Source organism: Amphiprion ocellaris, chromosome 23 (genome assembly GCF_022539595.1).
Source record: "Amphiprion ocellaris isolate individual 3 ecotype Okinawa chromosome 23, ASM2253959v1, whole genome shotgun sequence".
Lineage (NCBI taxonomy): Eukaryota > Metazoa > Chordata > Actinopteri > Pomacentridae > Amphiprion > Amphiprion ocellaris.
Window position 1 is genome coordinate 129,355 of NC_072788.1, and position 20,782 is coordinate 150,136.

General features: G+C 38.0%; 1 protein-coding gene across 1 annotated transcript in view; it reads right to left on the reverse strand.

The window, feature by feature from the left end:
• trpc5a (transient receptor potential cation channel, subfamily C, member 5a) overlaps positions 1-20,782 on the reverse strand; it is a 159,919-nt gene that overhangs the window by 28,731 nt on the left and 110,406 nt on the right. Inside the window, exons 10-14 of the mRNA XM_055007928.1 lie at positions 17,201-17,338; positions 13,657-13,855; positions 10,598-10,737; positions 5,169-5,369; positions 3,933-4,054 (exon numbers count right to left, since the gene is read on the reverse strand). Of these exons, the coding sequence (XP_054863903.1) occupies positions 3,933-4,054; positions 5,169-5,369; positions 10,598-10,737; positions 13,657-13,855; positions 17,201-17,338 (800 nt within the window). The remainder of the gene's footprint in view (positions 1-3,932; positions 4,055-5,168; positions 5,370-10,597; positions 10,738-13,656; positions 13,856-17,200; positions 17,339-20,782) is intronic.

The window sequence follows — 20,782 nt, forward strand, 5'->3', positions numbered from 1 at the left end:
CCCAGCGACACATTAACGGTGATGAGAGAGTGAAGGAGTGTTTCTAGAGATGAACATCTAGACCCAGCGACACATTAACGGTGATGAGAGAGTGAAGGAGTGTTTCTAGAGATGAACATCTAGACCCAGCGACACATTAACGGTGATGAGAGAGTGAAGGAGTGTTTCTAGAGATGAACATCTAGACCCAGCGACACATTAATGGTGATGAGAGTGAAGGAGTGTTTCTAGAGATGAACATCTAGACCCAGCGACACATTAACGGTGATGAGAGAGTGAAGGAGTGTTTCTAGAGATGAACATCTAGACCCAGCGACACATTAACGGTGATGAGAGTGTGAAGGAGTGTTTCTAGAGATGAACATCTAGACCCAGCGACACATTAACGGTGATGAGAGTGAAGGAGTGTTTCTAGAGATGAACATCTAGACCCAGCGACACATTAACGGTGATGAGAGAGTGAAGGAGTGTTTCTAGAGATGAACATCTAGACCCAGCGACACATTAACGGTGATGAGAGAGTGAAGGAGTGTTTCTAGAGATGAACATCTAGACCCAGCGACACATTAACGGTGATGAGAGAGTGAAGGAGTGTTTCTAGAGATGAACATCTAGACCCAGCGACACATTAATGGTGATGAGAAGGCGTGAAGTGGAGATGAGAGTCGACAGGAGACACCTGAACACTGCTCCATGATCCTGTGAAACGGCTCACCACGTCGATAAGAGAGTGTCAATTAGAGCGAGGTGACAGCAGACGGGAAATAATGAGCCTCATGAACGCAGATGCAGCTGCTCTGTTTGCTTCAAGCCTCATCCAGACATCACTTTTAGCTCCAGCAGGAGATGATTTAGATCCTCACATCCAGCAGAACATCAGGAGGATCTACAGACCAGGGGCTGTTGTTCCACTGAAGGTTTCAGAGAGTTTTTATTCTGTTTCTGCAGCTAAAGACTGACATCAGCTCAACTAAAAATCACTGTTTTCTTCTCCTACAAGTAAAAAAACTGAAGAAAACAGGTGAATATTTTACATGAAAACAGAAACATCAGGCATCATCAGGTGTTGAAGTAAAACTGATCTGGTGTCAGTTTTTATCAGCACTCAGCCCTGAAATTGTCATGTGTCTTACTGCTGTACTGATGAAGTTCTGAGGCTCAGAAATGATGGAAAAAATCCATTAACCTTCACAGAAGTCTATGTCATGGTGCCCCGTTGATTGCAAAACCCCTACAATGCTCTCAGAAAAATTATACAGTCTGAAATTTGCAAATTTCGACTATTTTGACATACTATTTTTGAATATAAACTGTGATTCCAGGTTCCTAAAGGTGAATATTTCCTGGTTTCTTACCTCCTCTTTGACAGTAAACTGAATATCTTTGGACAAAACACGACATTTGTCATGTTTTCGCCATTTTCTGACATTTTAAAAACCAAACAAGTGATCGACTGATGAAAAAAACTGTGAAAATAACAGACTTCAAAAATATACCACTTCCTGTAAAATACAGAAAAACTTGCAAAACAACACGATAAACACTTTTTACTTTAGTGATGTAATGGTACTTTGTTTTCAGGTTTGATATAACAGTTTACTGGTGAGCTGTCACTACATTCGTACTGCATTAGTGTTCAGAATTTTTCATTTAAACACTGAACATAAAGAAACGGTTCTAGTTTCATACTTTTGCAGCATTTCTATCTAGTATTTGATCAACAGGAACATTTTCAGTGTGAAAAGCCTCAAATAACACACTGTACTCAGATTATATTTATATTAATGAGAGCAGTTTGAAGTACTCTGGTCTGTTGTTGTCGTATCACTGAACCGAAAGCTTCTCTGGAATGGAATCGATACCGGATCAATACAGCTATTATCTGAAACAAGCAGCTGCTCATCAATATTCACCCTCCTCACAGCAGATCTACAGACCGACCAACCAGAACTCAACCAGAACCCAACCAGAACCCAAACTGGACTCCAGACACTAGAACCAACATTTAGATTCTCCATGATTATCTGGAGCAGCGATGCAGCTCCTTCATAAAATATTCACTCAGCAATCCAGACTGGATTTAGATAATTTTAGATAATTTTAGATAATTTTAGATCATTTTAGATCATAATCATCAAACACGGCTTCACCAACACTAACTTTATTTCTCCTAAACATCATTTCTTATTCACCAGCCAGAGAAAACTGACTAGAAGGAGTTTATCTGACAAAACCCAACATTAAAGGTTCTGGTTCTGTGTTTATGTCTATAAAAACTAAAAAAGACGTCCAGACGTTTATGAATTTTAAATAAATATGTAAAATTTAGATTAAACACTTTTATAAACCAAATAAAGAAACCAAAATAAATCTACAACATAGTGTTATAAAAGCTCCACTGTAAAATATAATGTTCATTTATCTATTTTTAACAGTTTTTTACTATAATTTAGTGGTATTTTACTGATTTTCCCCAAATTAGTGAAATGACAGATAATAACTAGTAGGAAAAAATATTAATTTACATGTTAACTATACTAAAACAGGTCAAAACTTTAGATAAATGAGCCTTTTCAGGAATAAAAATTTGCTGTTTTACAATATCTGACTGTAAAATTAGGCTATTTCTTTACTGTATTTATTATTATTTTTGTTACTATGATTTTATTATTGTTATTATAGTTATTATTGTAATTTTCATTATTATTATTGTTGTTGTTATTATTGTTATTATTTTATAAATATTTCACATTATTTGAAAGAAAAATGGTAAATAATGACTGGGAAATGGTAGAGAATTTTTAGCTATTATTTTACAGATTTACCTTGTGATGTTAAATTACAGATAATATTGAGTAAAATCACAAAAAAATATTGCTTAAAGTATAGGCAAAAAACTTCCATCATGTCCACATCACATCAAAAGTGTTTTATCTGGTGTACGACCACCAACTTCCGCTATTTTCTTACGTTATTTAAATCAACAAAAATATTATTTTATCGATAAACTGAAGCAGTTTCAAGCAGAAGTTCAGACTTTGCTATCATTTAGAATAAAGATGAATATAAAAATGCATATATATATAAAATTGTCCATAAGGTGGACTGTATTTTTCTGACAATAAAATCACTCTGTTTTACTGTATTTCAATCTGATATTTATGTGCCATTTTCCTGCCTTTAGAGTTTTTAAATATTAAAGCATTCCAACATTTCTGCCAGATATTCACATTTTATAACTGATTTATTTAATTATTTTCTATTTTTTTACAGCATGATGTCACCTGTTGGTTTGTGGACGACACTCAAGTTCGGACTTTGGCTGAGGACACGATGCACCGCGATCTGAGAGTCCTGCGTGACAACATCTCCTGAATTATCGATTCCTTTCGTCTAAATTGGTCCATAATTAGCTAAACGAACGTCGTTCTGTGTGAAGGAGACCTGAAAGTAGCGACTGAGACGATGAACTCGATGTAAAATTGATCGTGTCAGTTTTTAACAGAACTCTGATGTGTTTTTCATGGATTTAAACCATTATTCTCCCCAGAAGTCTTTGTCATGGTGCCCAACTGCTACCTAAATCCCATAAATTCTAAAATATGAAATTTGCAGATCTAGTTTCAGTTTTTCTCAGAACTCAGATGTGTTTTCCATCCTGAAACATCATGTGTCTATCCACTGGACTGATGAAGTTCTGAGGTTCAGATATGATGGAATAAGTCCATTAAAAATGGACTTTTTCCATTATTTCTGCTCCTCAGAACTTCATCTGGAGCCACCTCTGTGGACTTCAAGGACCTCTAGATCTGGAAATATTCACAGTATGAAGGTAGAACTTTGCTTCATTCCATAAAGTTCCTGTAGAGCTGGTTCTGAGGAGGTTTTGGAGAAGCTCTGACTGATCTTTCATGCTCTGAGGTGCTACTCACGTAGAGAAGGCGTTGTTCTGCCTCTCACAGCGGATGCCTTTGCAGTTGTTGGGTTCCTCTGAGGCCTTCGTCTCATAGTAGAAATACAGCTGGTTCAGACCGTTGGCAAACGCCAGCAGGACCTGCAAACACAGAAACACATGAACAGATAAGGAGGATGATGGATCAGATCCCTGGAGCTCCTAGTGGTGACCTTCTGCTCCTCAGGTGGTTTGAAAAGCAGCTTTGATCTGAAGAACCAACAGGAGCCGAGTTACGTAAAAGATTGGTTTTAAGACTGTAGGGAGTCAATGGAGACATGGGAAGATTGAGTTGTAGGGTAGGGTTCCTCCAGGGAAGATTGAGTTGTAGGGTAGGGTTCCTCCAGGGAAGATTGAGTTGTAGGGTAGGGTTCCTCCAGGGAGGATTGAGTTGTCGGGTAGGGTTCCTTTTTAAAGGACTTTTTCCATCAGTACTGCAGATAGACAAATGGCATTTTCGGGATTGAGTTCTGATAAAAACTGACACCAGATCAGTTTTACATCCATCCAGGTGTTACAGTCTGAAGATTCATTAGAATAAGGACATATTTTCAGTCATTTACTACAGTTTAAGTCATTTTAGACCACTTTTGACTCTTTCAAACAGCTTTTGAGCCATTTTTGCAACAGTTTGTCATTCTGTCATTTTTTGTGCAGGTTTTTACTGTATTTGAGACCATAATCATCTTCTAGACATACTTATTATGACTGATATAGGAATATTCTAACCGTTTTAAATGTAGCTCATGGCAGTGAAATGGAAAAAAATCTGTGCAGTCTTGGATCCAAGACTTTTTCTTGGTAAAAATGACATGACAAGTAACATAGATAAAGATTACAAATCATCCAAAGTCCTAACTGGTTTGATTAATGTGATTTGTCCAAACTATGATACAAAACACATGAAATGAATCTAGTTTCTCCACCAGGTAGGTGAACATCTACAGCCTGGAAGAGTCTCTAAGGAACAGATATCTACAAAATCAGACCCTACAGCCAAATCTTGTGCAGAAGTGGTTGGATTGTAAAATAATCGACACTTTATGATGCACTTGTGACATTTGCAGTCTTTAAAATAGAATAGTTGTGTAAAAACATGCTGTTAATGGATGTTAGTCCTAGATTTATTAAAGTTAAACGGACATAACTACTGTCCTATTCCTCTGCTGGTCCTTGAACTCATCATCTCTGTGAGGCTTTTGGGAGGACGTCTTACCAGGCAGTAGATGAAGAGGAACTTGAGGATGTCCAGCAGCATCCGGCCCAGAGAGATCTGCAGAGGCCCGAGGTGGGAGTTGGCCGTGAACAGGGAGATGAGTCTGAGAGAGCTGAAGATGTTGGCGATGGCGAACAGAGCCTCGGCGATCAGTGTCGGATGCCACATCTCCCACTCCTCCCTCGGCCGAGACGAGTTGTACTGCAGAAACACAGAGAGGGTTAGATGGTTATCAGAAGAACTCAGGAGTTCTATCGATGAGTCCAGGTTGTCTTTAGCCTAGCTTAACACAAAGACAGGAAGCTGATGACCTCCAATAACAATCTGAACACCATCAAGGAATGATGTTTTATTCAAATAAAGCCAGAAACTGCACAAACAAAAGAAATCTTCTGGTTTTGAACTTCCTGACTGTCCTCAAACTGCTCATCTGTGACATTTGGCTCCATCAGGAAAATTAACCAAATCTAAAGTAAAAATCTGTGATATTTCATCAGAATCCCTTCATTCTACATAAATTCTACAGTTTGTAATGTTTAGATTCTGTGAAGAACAAAAAATTCCACCAAGCAGCCTGAAGTTCAGCCAAAACTTAAAGGAATTTAGAATAATTTTCACCATAATCATGTTTTTATACATGTAAAGAATTCACCAAAAATAAGTCCTTTGCACCGAGCAGATTCTGTAAAAAAATAAATGTTAATACAAAAATTAAATATATCAAATTCTGCGCTCCTCAAGTCAGCCGTGAAGCCTGTAGTGACTCAGCCATGATCAGCAGTCACATGACAAAGATTCAGTAAATTTTAGGCTGAACTGCAGGCAGTGTTTCCACACAGCATAGATAAAACGAAAATGTAAAGAAATGTAAATAGTAAAATATCTATTTTTTTCTGCTGTGGACACTTGGATAAATATTGCACGTTGATTCTAACTTTGTAAAACATTTGAGGAACAAATGAAAGAAATTCAACTTTTGTTTTTATGTTTTTCATGATTTACAGCATTATTATTAGTTTTAGTGAATTAACTGATCAAACCAAAGCTAAAAAAAACATGATTCTTCATGAAAATCACATTATTCTACATGCTGCATTAAAAATTCACCAAAATAAATCAGATTCTGCAAAAGAAAAACAAGAAATAGTTTGTTGATTCAACTTCAGACAGTGTTTCTCCACAATGTTAGAAATGATCTGAAGCCTCCATTTTCTTTCTCATGTCGGTAACATCTAGAGAAACATTGGACGTGTTGATTCCAGGGTTTTTTTTGTTAAACAGTCCAATAAATGCAGCTTTTGTTTTAGTGTTTTCTTGTGATTCGTCTCATTCTAACTAAAACATTTCTGAGTTTTCTCTCCTTGGTCATGTTTTTCTGTTTCCATGGCGCTGCAGGAGGAGAAAAAGGAGAAAATAATGAAGAAAAATGTGACCAGAGCAAACAAAATGCTCAGAAACTGGAGTTAATGAGTAAAATGTGGACATTTCTGTAGATAAAACGAGACAGGATGTACAAACTTCCTCCTGCTTCTATGTTTCCTAGCTTATCCTTTTTATGGATGATCTTCCAGAAACCCGGACATGGAACGCGTTGTGTTTTATCAGGAGAACTTGTCGGCTGAATGTTCCAGAGAGTTGTGAGTTTTTCTGGAGAGATGAAAGCGATGATGTTGTTTCTGATCCTGTAAATCCAGAGGAAGTCTCTCCGTCTCACCGCTGATCCTCTAGAACTCGTCCCTCTCTTTGTGTTTCTGACCTTCTTCTCCTCCAGCTTCTATCTCTATCCTGTTCTATCCTAAAACATTTCCTCTCCTCACCGTCAACATTTTCTCCCAAGCTCTAATTTCCAGCGTTTGATTTCTGCCATCTTTACCCACGTCTCTCTGGAATCATCCGTTAAACCAGGGCTGTCCAACAAAACCGGACCTCCAGAGGGTCCAATCCGGCCAAGTTTTTGTTGTTTTGTGTTTCCTTTTTGTCTTGCTTGTGTTTTTTGTCTTATTTTTGTCATTTTGTGTCTCGCTATTGTAACATTCTCTCATTTTTGTTGTTTTTTGTCTTTTTTCGTCTGACTTTTGTCGTTTGTCTCATATTTTTGTCATTTTGTGTTTTCTTTTTGTCTCGCTTTTTACTTTTTTCATTTTGTTTCTTTCTTTGGTCATTTTTGGTCTCATTTGTGTCGTCTGTGTAATTTTTTTGTCTCGTGTTGGTTGTTCATCCAATTTTTTGTCACTTTGTAAGTTTTATCTTATTTTTTTATTTTGTTTTGTGTCAGTTGTCTCATATTTTTTGTCGTTTTGTATCTTGCTTTTGTAATATTTTGTCTTGTTTTTGTTTATGTCTGCCTTTTGTCGTTTTGTTTCTTGTTTTTGTCGTTTTATGTTTCTACCTTGTCTCACTTGTGTTTTTTTGTCTTATTGTTGTCATTTTGTGTGTTGCTGTATTTGTTCTGTTGTTTCTTGCTTCTGTCATTTGCAGGTCTCACTAGCCTCTGTTAGCATCTATTAGCATCTTAACAACGGAAACATGCACACTGATGTCCTCTCATTCATTTATAGACTCTCTGGAGAACAGACACACAATGATGGAGCAAAAACAAGCTGAAACTCCAGACCAACAACAGACCAATGACCAACAACAGACCAACAACAGACCAACAGACCAACAACAGACCAACAGACCAACAACAGACCAACAACAGACCAACAACAGCTACTTTAACTGTGGACATTCACAGTTTATGTCAGTTATTGTCTGTCTGTCAGCATCATTCCTCTAAAACAGATAAACAGATTTGGATGAAATTTCCAGGGAAGGTCAGAAATGACACAAGGACCAAGTGATTAGATTCTGGCAGTGATGCAGATTATAGTCTGGATCCACAGATTGGTTAAAGATTTCTGTATCATTGCCAGATAGCAGCACGGTGTCACTGTAACCATGACAACCAGTGAACACTACGTCAGCTGATTGTGATCCTACTACAAATCCACCACTGAGGACTTATCAGGACTTATCCATCAGAAATGATCCAAGGAATAACTGATTAAATTGTGGGGGTGTTTCTGAGTCCCATCAATTCCCGCTACATATTTAGGTCACGTGATTCCGTATCCGTACATAACGTACACATGCAGAACACACGCCTGTGCTCAGAGCAAGGTCAATTAGTTTGTGGGTTCATCTGTATTAAATGGTGCCGTGATTTCTGATCATCAGTGACTAATAAACAAATGCTGCATTTCAGACATATGGGGGTATGAGCAGACTTGGAGGAGGACTGAGCTCTCTGAGGCTTTTCTAGTTTACGTCTGTGTTTACACCATTAAACAGTAATTCTTGTTTACACGACTGTTTAAAAGTTTGGGGTCACTCAGACAATTCCATGTTTTCCATGAAAACTCCCACTTTTATCCATGTGCTAACATAACTGCACAAGGGTTTTCTAATCATCAATGAGCCTTTCAACACCATTAGCTAACACAATGTAGCATTAGAACACAGGAGTGATGGTTGCTGGAAATGTTCCTCTGTACCCCTATGGAGATATTCCATTAAAAATCAGCTGTTTCTACCTCAGTGCTGGTACCTGATCTATGTCTGTCAGCTTTCAGTAGTCTTTCCCTCCATTAGTATTTCTTTTTACTCAGAAACCTCTAATCTGAGTCCCTGTTCCTCCTCATGCAGTGTTTAAAGCCGTTCTGACTCTTCTTTAATTCTTCCGTCGGCTCGTCGCTGCTTTTCCTGACAAGATGCCTCAACCAAATGTCAATTAGTGCAGAAGCATGAGAGCATCATCATCATCATCACCATCCTCTGAATCACATGGAGGGACACGAGAGACAAAACAGAAAACAGAACTGTTCTCTGGAATTCATTCACAGCTGCTCTGTACGGGAGTTCTACAGATTCTACTGTTCAAAATGTAAATATTTCAGATATCAGGTCGAAGTTCAGTCAGTCTGTGTAATCCAGACATCCTCATCTGTGGCTGACTCTTCTGATGGTTATTCAGCTGCTCTATTTTATATTTAAAATGTGAAATATTTCAGATATCAGGTAAAAGTTCAGTCAGGTGATCTCGGTATTAAATTAGAGACATCCAAACATCTTCATCTATGCTGACTCCTTCTGATATTGCTCTATGCTCTATTTTATATTTAAAATGTTTTTTTTTTGTATAAAACACACCAGATGTTGTCACCTCCACATCTCACACACATTCTCCTGTTTAGAATGACGGAGTTGAACATGGCTTTTTGCTGATTGATTTTAATAATTAAAGAGTGAATATCTCATAGATTTTTTCTGCTGATTTTAAGGATTTTCTTAGTGAAAGATTTATCTTCTTTTAATGTTCTGTTTGGGGGGGTTGACAGAAAGAGTTTACCTTCACAGTTCTACTCTTTAATGAGTAAATGTATTGTGCTGCTTTATGTAATGACATACAGTATTAAATGGTTAATTTGGTGTTTGGAAGGAAAATAATTGTTTACACTTATCGACTAATCAGTGAAATAGTCCATAAAATAACTGATACAGGTCTTACAAACGTACTAAATATATTTATTCACTATAAAAGTCTGAGGAGCCACTGAAAAAGATAATAAAATAAATTCTAAAATGCGATTTATTTACATTCATGTGTGTTAATTGAGTCTTATTGCTGACTTTACTGGTGCAACATTATGTTTAAATGCACATTACTACTGGTGTAGAAAAGCAGGAATCATCTGCATAGAAGTGTAACACGTGGAAACAAGTGCCTATAGACATGGCTACAAAACACTGCCAGGACAGATTTTTTTTTTTTTTTGCTTTTCCTGTTTTTAGGCTTTTGTGGCTGTTTTGTGTCTCTTTGTGGTCTTTTTTGGATTTTTTGTTGTCATTTTTAGGTTTTCCTGGTTGTTTTGAGTTTCTTTGAGGTCATTTTTTGGCTAAATGTGAAGCATGGAGGTGGAAGCATCATGCTGTGAGGCTGCTTTTCTGGCACCTTGTTTAAAGTGGAAGGCATCCCGAGGAAAGATCAGAGCTGAACCTGGGGGATCTTTGGACCAATCAGCACAAAGATCTGAAGCCTTCAGCCAAGGAGGAGAAGAAACGGTTCCAGGACGAAGATATTAATGTCAGTCAGAGTCCTGATTTAAACCCCATGGCGAACCTGTGGATGGTGACAGCACAGAAACCCTCCAACCTCAAGGATCTGGAGATGTTTCCAAAGAAGGAATGGTCCAGAACTCCTGCAGATTCAGTTCCTTTATGTTTCTTTACACTTTCTGTCTTTAGTAAACTAGTTCTGGCTTCAGATTTTCTTGTGTCCCATATATATCAAATCTGAGGTGAAATACTGTCGTGGAACTGAAAACATTAAGACATTTCTTGTATTTGACAGGACTACTAATAATTTTGGGCTTCAGTGAGTTGTTCACCTTAACGTAGGCTACGATCTTCAGCGAGATGGTGGCCAGGTAGAGCGAGTTCATGGCGAAGTCCATCAGGTTCCACCAGTCGTGGATGTACTCTGTGAAGCCTCCGTCCCACATCTCTTTAATCTCAGCCCAGATGAAGCCTGAAAATACAAACACACACAAACAGCTGATTATTTACATGCTAACAGCTGAGCACATTACTGTCGTCTGTTTGCTTCAGTTCTTTGACCAGAGTTTTGCTGAGCATCTTCTTCTGGCCTCGGGGCAAGAACCATGAAGCAGGAACCACGAACCATGAACCAGGAAGCAGAGAGTGTTTGTTCTGTTCCATTGCTTTCAGATAAAGTCCTCTTTCATTCTAAATAATTCACCAGGTGTTTCCCTCTAACGCTCTCCCTGGAATATTCGGTTTTCTGGGTTTTTCTGAGACAAGTGGCCATGGCTGACCCGGTATTAACCAGCAGTTCTACACCAGATCCCTCAGGATCGACGGTTTTTATTCCAGCATCTATGAAACCCGTGATGTTTAAAGTTCTACTCACAAGAAAACAACCAAAACTCATCCTGTTGTTGGTTATTAATGAGGATGTTTGACCATCGGAGCCTCAGAGGATTAAAGATGCAGATTAAATCCATAAAACTAGTACATTTGTCACAGAGAAATGCTGGATTTTTAACTTTCCAAAGGTCCTGAGACTTTTCTGAGTTTTCTCTCCTCCTTCCTGTTGTTCTGTTTCCACAAAGCTGCAGGAGTTTATATTATCGTGAAAAACGAACCAGAGAGAATAAAATGGACAGAAGGTTGGATTAGATGAACAACTGATGAGGAGATGAGCAAAGGAACCCGTTCTAAAACTAAAACAGCTTCACGTTGGTCAGAGTTCCTCCTGCAGAACGAACGAAGCAACAATTGTTTTATCAGTGGAAGTTTGGAGAGACGACGGAGGCAGCAGATGGTTGGAAATGATTGGTGTCGGCTCTGAGAGGAGATGGAGATGGAACTCCCACACCTCCTTCTCCTCATCAATCAGCCTCTTCAGAAGAAGGAAGAAGAAAAAGAAAAAGAAGAAGAAGAAGACGAAGAAGAGGCAGACGACTGGTTTAAATCTGCTGCTTTTCTCTGTCTGACTCACCTGAATCTTTAATGTGAGTCACTGATTAGAGAAAAGAATCATGAATTGGACATTTTCAGTTTGGTTTGAGGATTATAGAACATCTTGTAGAAAAACTGTAGCGTCACTGAGACTTTCTGTGAGCGTCTTTTCAAAGCTGATTAATTAAAACCACGGTTCATGCACGGTTGCAAAGGAATTCAATGAAGGGAAAAAGTTCACATCTGTATGACAACAATAAAAGTGGGATTGTGGACATTGTTAAAAAAAAGTGCCTTTTTTAACAGTTTGTCATTTTTTGGACCAATTTACTGTCATTTTACAGGTTTCAGTTCAGTAAATTAGTTAATAAAAGCACAGCAAAAAAGGATTATTTTACATTTTAAGCACAAAAAAGAGATCAAATCAGGCCTGAAATGCAAATAGCATCAAAAATCTGAATGAAAACGATAATTTATTCTTGTATTGTGTTTGAGAGTAAATTTTTAGCGAAAAATATCATCATTTGACATAAAAACCCAAATTTAAATCTGCATTTATATGTAAAAGTAGGGCTGGGACTTTAACGCGTTAATTTCGATTAATTAATTACAGTGAAAATAACACGTTAAAAATAATATCGCAAATAATTGCCCCCTCCTCAGTTCCCTAATTTCTGCCACACTGGTAACTCTGATGAACACTCCAGCCCAGCAGGTGGCGGTAATGAACCTAAAGTCTGTTTGTAGCCATGAAGAAGAAGCACAGGAAGTACTGAGAGAAGTCAGGCTCTGGTGAACAGTGAAGGAAGAGCAGATTGAGCTTGTTGGGCAGAAAGTTTCCTTTTAAAAATCTTCCAGATGGCAGCTTGGATAAAAGCCTGGTTGTGTGCAAATTGTACAACAAAGAGTTTTCTGACCACTGCAGCACTTCAAGGAATAAGCTAAACAACAAAAATATCTCTTTTAATAACTTAATTGTAAACTTTTTGTTTATAAAAAATTACATAAATAAAAATTGATATTCCTATAAAAAGAACCATCAAAATTCCACCATTTATCAGACCCAGAAAAGATGAAAACAGAATGAATCTCTGGATTTTCAACTTTCTGAAGCTCCTTGAACTACTTATGCTGATTTTATGTACCATACAGTGGAAAAAACAACTAAATTCAGGCTTTAAGTTAGCCAATCAGCAAAAAGCCATGTTCAACTCCGTCATTCTAAACAGGAGAATGTGTGTGAGATGTGGAGGTGACAACATCTGGTGTGTTTTATACAAAAAAAAACATTTTAAATATAAAATAGAGCATAGATGTGTTGTTGGTAGAAGAATAAAGTTTATCCAACATTAAGTGATTGTTTTATACAATACACACATTTACACACATCAGTAAAGGTTGTTCCTGCAGCTGAAATTCTAGTTTTGTATCCGATGACTGTTTCCTCACATGCAGTCACAGACTGTTACCTGGAAATGAACTAACACTTACTTCACTTATTATCCATCAGTTCATTTAAACTCAACCTTCCATGTGGTTCATTACAAATAAAATCAAAGTTCCTCCTCAGAATCAGCTGATTACTAATCAACAGTGACTTTATTAATGATCAGAGTTCTACCTTCAGACTGGGAATATTTCCAGAGTTCCAGGTCCTTGAAGTCCATAGAGGAGAACGTCCCCTGGAGAAAGTTCTAGAGTAGACCTAAAGACAACTGTCCACTTGTCTAGAACTCTAGAACTTTCTCCAGTTGTCGGTAGGTCTACTCTAGAACTGTCTCCAGTTGTCGGTAGGTCTACTCTAGAACTTTCTACAGTTGTCGGTAGGTCAACTCTAGAACTTCCTACAATTTTTCTACAGTCTTGACAAATATTTGACCTCTGATCCTGATGTTTCCAGCAGCTGCAGCTGGATTGTTCCTCCAGAACCTCCAGAGAAACACCTCAGTAGCGTTGCTGTACTCACCGAGCACCCAGGGCAGGATCATCCACTCCACGATGGTGGGTGGAGGTCCCTGCATGTGCAGGTTGGTTCTGGCGATGTGCTGGGAGGCCAGTAGCAGCAGGAACAGGAAGGTCAGGTAGGACGCCGTGTGGCAGATGAACTTGATGAAGGGCTTCTTGATGAAGTTCCCCAGAGCACTCTTTGGAGCCAGCAGGTAGATCTGAGGAGGAGCAGAGATGGAGGTTAGACCACCGTCCTAAATGACAGATAACCAAAGAAGAAGACGCCGCCTACAGAGAAGACATTAACTGCAGATTGTAAATTAGTAAAACTATGAATTTAAAATCATTTCTAGACCATGACGAGTTGTTTTGATCATAAAGTAAAATACTAGATTGTCGTTTTTTAACTTTTTTGTCTTTTTGTTTTATTTTGTGTCATTTGACTCATTTTTTGTCATTTTGTGTCTCGTTTTTGTAATATTTTGTCTTGTTTTTGCTGTTTTTTGTCTTTTTTGTCTGACTTTTGTTGTTATTGAATTTATTTTTCTTCATAATACTGCCCAATGTTGGTTATAGAGGAAATGAACAGAAAACAGACTTAGTGTTTAGATTGTACACCTAAATAATCCTAAAATGTCATGTGTCTATCTGCTGCACTGATCAATTTCTGAGGCTCAGAAATGATGGAAAAAGTCCATTAACCTCCACAGAAGTCTTTGTCGTGGTGTCCTATTGATAGATAAACCCCTACAATGCTCTTTCAAAAAACTGTGAAACTAAGACTCACCTCTATGGACTTTCAAGGACCTGCAACTCTGTAGATATTCCCAGTATGAAGGTAGAACTTCCCTTCATTAAATAAAATTCCTGTAGATGAAGGATCAGCTGATTCTGAGGAGGTCCGGTTCTGGTCAACTTTTCATTAAATGACCTTCATCGTCTGAACTTCCTGACATCAGCACTACGGTAAAAATAGCTCTATTAGCAGCGGACCGCTTGTCCCGTCATGCAAGTCTGAACTGGTTTAGAGTTTCTGAACACCACAAAGGTCACGGAGTTAACGGAGAGGAAAAAAGGCGTGAAAAATGTTCCCTGATCTAATTATTCACCAGAGAACTGAACCAACAGCAGACGTTAGCTGAGCCTAATTCTCTGGATTTCACTGAACTGAAGGAACAAAAGGGAAACATTCTGGAGCAGAAATGAGGAAATCAGAAAACCTTGTTGGTATTTAGTGACTTTAATGTCTATTTAGCAACAAACAGCTCTTCCAGTCAGAATAAACAGCTTTAGGGTGAGGCTTAATCCTAACCCTCTACAGACTCTTTCATATTTAAAATGTCTTTTTCTAATAATTTATAGAATTTTTTGTTGTATTTTTGCTCTTTTTTTTGTAACTCAGGTTCTGAAAGGTGTTCAAGAAATAAATGTAATTATTATTATTAGATTCAAGACTTCTGCTCAAACAATTGAATTCAATTTTATTTATATAGCACCAATTACAGTCAAATTGTTTCAAGAAGCTTTACAGAACAAATATGCCTGAACCCCCAGAGCAGCCAAAAGGCAACAGTGGCAGGAAAACAGCCTTTTAACAGGGAAAAAAACCTTGAGCAGAACCCGGCTTTTTATGTGGAACAAGAAAAACTAAATCAGATGGAACCCATCTCAACCCTGAAACCCAATCTGACTTCTCGCAAACAAGCTGTCTTTACTGCAGTGAATCACGCTTATCGTTTGTTTTGGGGGAGGCTATCAGAATATTGGAACATTTATTGAGAAGTTTAGAAGGACAAATCTCACAGAAAATGTGAAAATCACTAAATTAACACCAAACTGTATTTGAGGCTCCGAACTACCAATTGAGACCTTAAACTCATTAGAAACATGTTTACTGAGTGAACTGATTGAGGTAGAAGCTAAGGCATGTTCTCATAGACTTCTATTCAGTCGGAGTTTGTTGGAGTCGCCCCCTGCTGGCTGTGGGAGAGAATGCAGGTGTAGTTTTAATCTGTTTCTGTTGTATTTTAGAAGCTTGTTTTTTTCTCCACTGTGTCAAACCTTAACATTAACAGTCACGAAAGCCGTCAGACAAATGGAATGGGAGTAGAAAGGACAATATTTAGTCCTGAAATGCAGCAGAATGGAGGTTTACACTACTGTTCAAAAGTTCATAAGTTTGGAGTCACTTAGAAATGTCCTTGTTTTTCAATGATTGTTTCTTGGACTCTATGTCATAGACAAACTGCTGCAGTTTTACTGTTCAAATTACTATACATCCAACAATATTGATGCTCCAAGTTGGTTATGGAAAAAATGAGCATAAACCAGATTTAGTTTTCAGACTGTGACACCTGGATGTATTTCAGCTGATCTGGCATCAGTTTCTACCAGAACTCAGATGTGTTTCTCCTCCTGAAAATGTCGTGTCTATCAACGTATAAAAAACAGTAAAACTAGTGGTGGGATGCGATTAAAAAATTTAATCTAATTTATTACAGGCTTTGTAATTAATTAATCGCAATTAATTACAGTTTTGTCAAATGGCAATATTTGACACAATAAGAAGTTTTTCAGTTCAAATAAAATTGTGGTTGACAGTTGAATCAATGAATAGACATACATGTTTATAATTTAAAATTTATTTTAAAAAAGGAAAATGGGACATAAAGAAAAAAGTGATTTTGATGACTTAAAGCCTGAATTTAGTTGCTTTTTCCACTGTATGGCACATAAAATCAGCATAAGTAGTTCAAGGAGCTTCAGAAAGTTGAAAATCCAGAGATTCATTCTGTTTTCATCTTTTCTGGGTCTGATAAATGGTGGAATTTTGATGGTTCTTTTTATAGGAATATCAATTTTTATTTATGTAATTTTTTTTATAAACAAAAAGTTTATAATTAAGTTATTAAAAGAGATATTTTTGTTGTTTAGGTTATTCCTCCTCCAAGGAGGCAGAGCCTCGACTGAGTAAAAACTTAAACCACAAAAATGTTTCATTTCTATTTATCTGCATTTTTCATCTGTCTGCTACATTCACAGATTACTGCAAATCTAAGTGCAATTATAGCGATTTTATTCAACATTTTAAGACTTTCTGTAAACTCAAGCACTGTCTAGAAAAGTGGTCTATTATGGGATGGCTACACCGTTAGCCGTTAGCATGACTCGTAGCTAACATTAGCTCTGGTGCTAACAGCAACATGTTTTACATTGAGGTGATACCGTCGGCTTGAAGTGTTGCAGTGATCAGAAAACTCTTTGTTGTACAATTTGCACACAACCAGGCTTTTATCCAAGCTGCCATCAGGAAGATTTTTAAAAGGAAACTTTCTGTCCAACAAGCTCAATCTGGTCTTCCTTCACTGTTCACCAGAGCCTGACTTCACTCAGTGCTTCCTGTGCTTCTTCTTCATGGCTACAAACAGACTTTAGGTTCATTACCGCCACCTACTGGGCTGGAGTGTTCAGCAGAGGAAATCTGACAACAATCTGGTAATTGGACTGAGGGACTTGAACAGAGTCTCCTATGGGTTTCTCTGGAATCAGAACGTGTTGCTCACCAGAGAGAAGACGGGGAACAGCAGTCCGATGATGAAGCAGGTGACCAGTTTGACCACCCAGTGTCGTCTCCTCCAGCCCGGGAAGCCGTCGTACCACAGCGTGGCCAGAAGCTGCTGGCAGTTCGGCTGAGCCACAAACTGCAGAGAGACAGAGAGAAAACAGTCTGAGATGAATTAATGGAACAACTGAAACCACAATGTGACTTTGGGAGGTTTGAAAACAGACCGAACAATGAGCTCAGAGATTATCTCTGCTTGGACAAAAGCAGTTTAAAAAGCAGCTCATCCATCATTCAGAGATTCTGAGGCAGGAAGCTGCTGACAGAAACCCTGCAATCTCCAGAAAAAACTGAAAGAAAGCAACCTACAGCTTCCAGAGTTCTGCTTTAAAGTGCAGAATCTTCAGGTTACACATCAGAAGCTCTCATCACATCCTTACTGCTGCTTGAAGTCTGGATGATGGACTCAGTTGAAGCTCACTTTTCCTCAACTCAGAGTTTAACAGACATAAACTCACTGAGGAGCTCCGACTGATTCTGGTGAAAATGTTGCTTTCAATATGAATTACAAGCACTTCAGCAACCTGTTCATCAGCACTGGAAAAGAAAAATTCTGTTAAAAAACTGTGAAAGTCAGGCAGCATGCAGACTTTAAGTTCAAAAACTGTAAAAACGAAAATGTTGAAAATAACAAACAACATCCGTTTCAGCCTCAGTTATTCGTACTAGTTGTAGTTATTGTAGTTGTAGGTATGTAAAGAGTCAGTCTTCAGTGTATCTGAACCAGTCGTCATTTCCACAGCATGTTGCTGTTAAAGCTGTTGATATCTCAAAGATTTGCACTCGTTGGCATTGGAATCATTGGTGTCCCCATATTAATATTAGTATTTGAACCTGACAGACTTACAGGATTCAAAGTGGTCCAGAAAAAAAGCACCTGAACGTGTTTCTTTTTTTGGCCTTTGAAGACTTTTCATCTCTGATCCAAGAGACTTTAGAAGTGAGGAAGCTGCTACAGAAGAAACTTACTATATTTCATCAGAATCATTTCTCATTCTACGTGTTTTATTTAAGCATTTCAAGAGAAATAAACTATTTTCTCTAACCTGAAACAAACTAAAAATTCTGATCAACCATCTGTGACCAACAGTAAAGTGGAAAAACTTCACAAACTTTTAGGCTGCACTGCAGGCAGTGTGGAGTACAGAAATAAATAAAACATTTAAGCAGTAAAATGTGGACACTAATTAGAATATACCATTATTTTTCTTGTACTGGTAACACCGGGTAGAGTTTGATAATTGTTCTATGTTGCTTCCATTTTTATTCACTTTTTGTAAAAATAAATAAAGAAAGTAGACTTGTTTTGTCTTTTTGATGGTTTAAGGCATTTTAAATGTGACAACATTCTGACTTCTCTCTACTTCGCGGTCAGGATGTTTTCACAGATTCCTAAACATAAATAAAATGTCCAAAACATGTAAGAAATTAACAAAAAAAATTAAAAACATGAATTAAACTAATGAAAAGATTAATAGATTTCAAAATGCACTGTATTTTCTCAAAAATGCATCAAAAATTACAAAAAGAATAGCATAATCCAAAAATATTAATAAAATGTCTCAAAAAAAATCTGAAAAAATAAATATTATTAAGAAGCCCAACAATATTAATAAGATTTGCCAAAAATGGGAAAAAAAACTGTGTAAAAGACATTTATAAAAAGTAATACATACGTTGGTTGTGCTGTTTCCACAGAGGCATCCATTAAAACATTCATAAAATGTTCCAAAAATACAAAAATATAAACCAAATCTAAGAAAAATCTTCACAAATATGAATAAAATTTTATTAAAAAAAATATTCATAGCTTTCCTGAAAGTTAAGTGTCTCAAAATGTCCCCCCCAAAAAAGAAAAAAACATCACAAAAATGATTAACAAAATCTTGAACATTTTGAATAAAATCTCTAAAAAAACGCATTCTGGAAAGCAAAAAATTAATAAAAAAATCCAACAATATTTATATGATTTACCACAAAATGAAAAAAAGTGCAAAATGTCCCAAAAATAAAAAAAAAAGAAGTCCCACAAATGATGAACAAATTGCTAAAAAAGTCTCAAAAATGTACCTATTCACAAAAATAAAATACTCAAAACAAAATGCTGCTTGTGTTGTTTCCACAGAGGTGCATGAATTCATATTGCAGTGAAAAATGAGCCACAGTGAGGAGATTTGAGAGGGAAAACAATGGAGCAAATTACCAAAATAAATCTATAAAATAAGCAAATAAAAGTGGAAATATAAAGACGAATAAATAAAACAAGTCAAACAAATAATAACTACGGGTATGGGGTGTGTCTTGTCTGTAATATCAGTAGTGAGTATGTGAGTGAGTGAAAATGATGTGGTGCGAGGCGTTGAAGGTTCACTAACGGAGAAAACTAAATAAATTGTGCATGTGGCTCAGGTGACGGAGCAGAGAGCAGAGAACAGAGAGCAGAGAACAGAGAGCAGAGAGCAGAGAGCAGAGAACAGAGAGCAGAGAACAGAGAACAGAGAACAGAGAGCAGAGAGCAGAGAGCAGAGAGCAGAGAGCAGAGAGCAGAGAGCAGAGCAGAGAGCAGAGAATAGAGAACAGAGAACAGAGAACAGAGAGCAGAGAACAGAGAACAGAGAGCAGAGAGCAGAGAGCAGAGCAGAGAGCAGAGAATAGAGAACAGAGAGCAGAGAGCAGAGAGCAGAGAATAGAGAGCAGAGAATAGAGAGCAGAGAGCAGAGAATAGAGAGCAGAGAGCAGAGAACAGAGAACAGAGAGCAGAGAGCAGAGAGCAGAGAATAGAGAACAGAGCAGAGAGCAGAGAGCAGAGAATAGAGAGCAGAGAGCAGAGAACAGAGAACAGAGAGCAGAGAACAGAGAACAGAGAACAGAGAGCAGAGAGCAGAGAGCAGAGCAGAGAGCAGAGAATAGAGAACAGAGAGCAGAGAGCAGAGAGCAGAGAATAGAGAGCAGAGAATAGAGAGCAGAGAGCAGAGAATAGAGAGCAGAGAGCAGAGAACAGAGAACAGAGAGCAGAGAGCAGAGAGCAGAGAATAGAGAACAGAGCAGAGAGCAGAGAGCAGAGAATAGAGAGCAGAGAGCAGAGAACAGAGAACAGAGAGCAGAGAGCAGAGAGCAGAGAATAGAGAACAGAGCAGAGAGCAGAGAGCAGAGAATAGAGAGCAGAGAATAGAGAACAGAGAGCAGAGAGCAGAGAATAGAGAACAGAGAGCAGAGAGCAGAGAACAGAGAGCAGAGAGCAGAGAGCAGAGAACAGAGAGCAGAGAACAGAGAGCAGAGAGCAGAGAATAGAGAACAGAGAGCAGAGAGCAGAGAACAGAGAGCAGAGAATAGAGAACAGAGAGCAGAGAGCAGAGAACAGAGAGCAGAGAGCAGAGAGCAGAGAACAGAGAGCCCCACAGGTCACTGGAAGCCAGCATATATAGTGGAGGTGGAGCAGCAGGCCCAGCTGCTCCACATCTCAGTGATTTTACCTGGTCAATCCCAGCACCTTGGAGAGAACAGATGTTATTAGCTCCTCTAT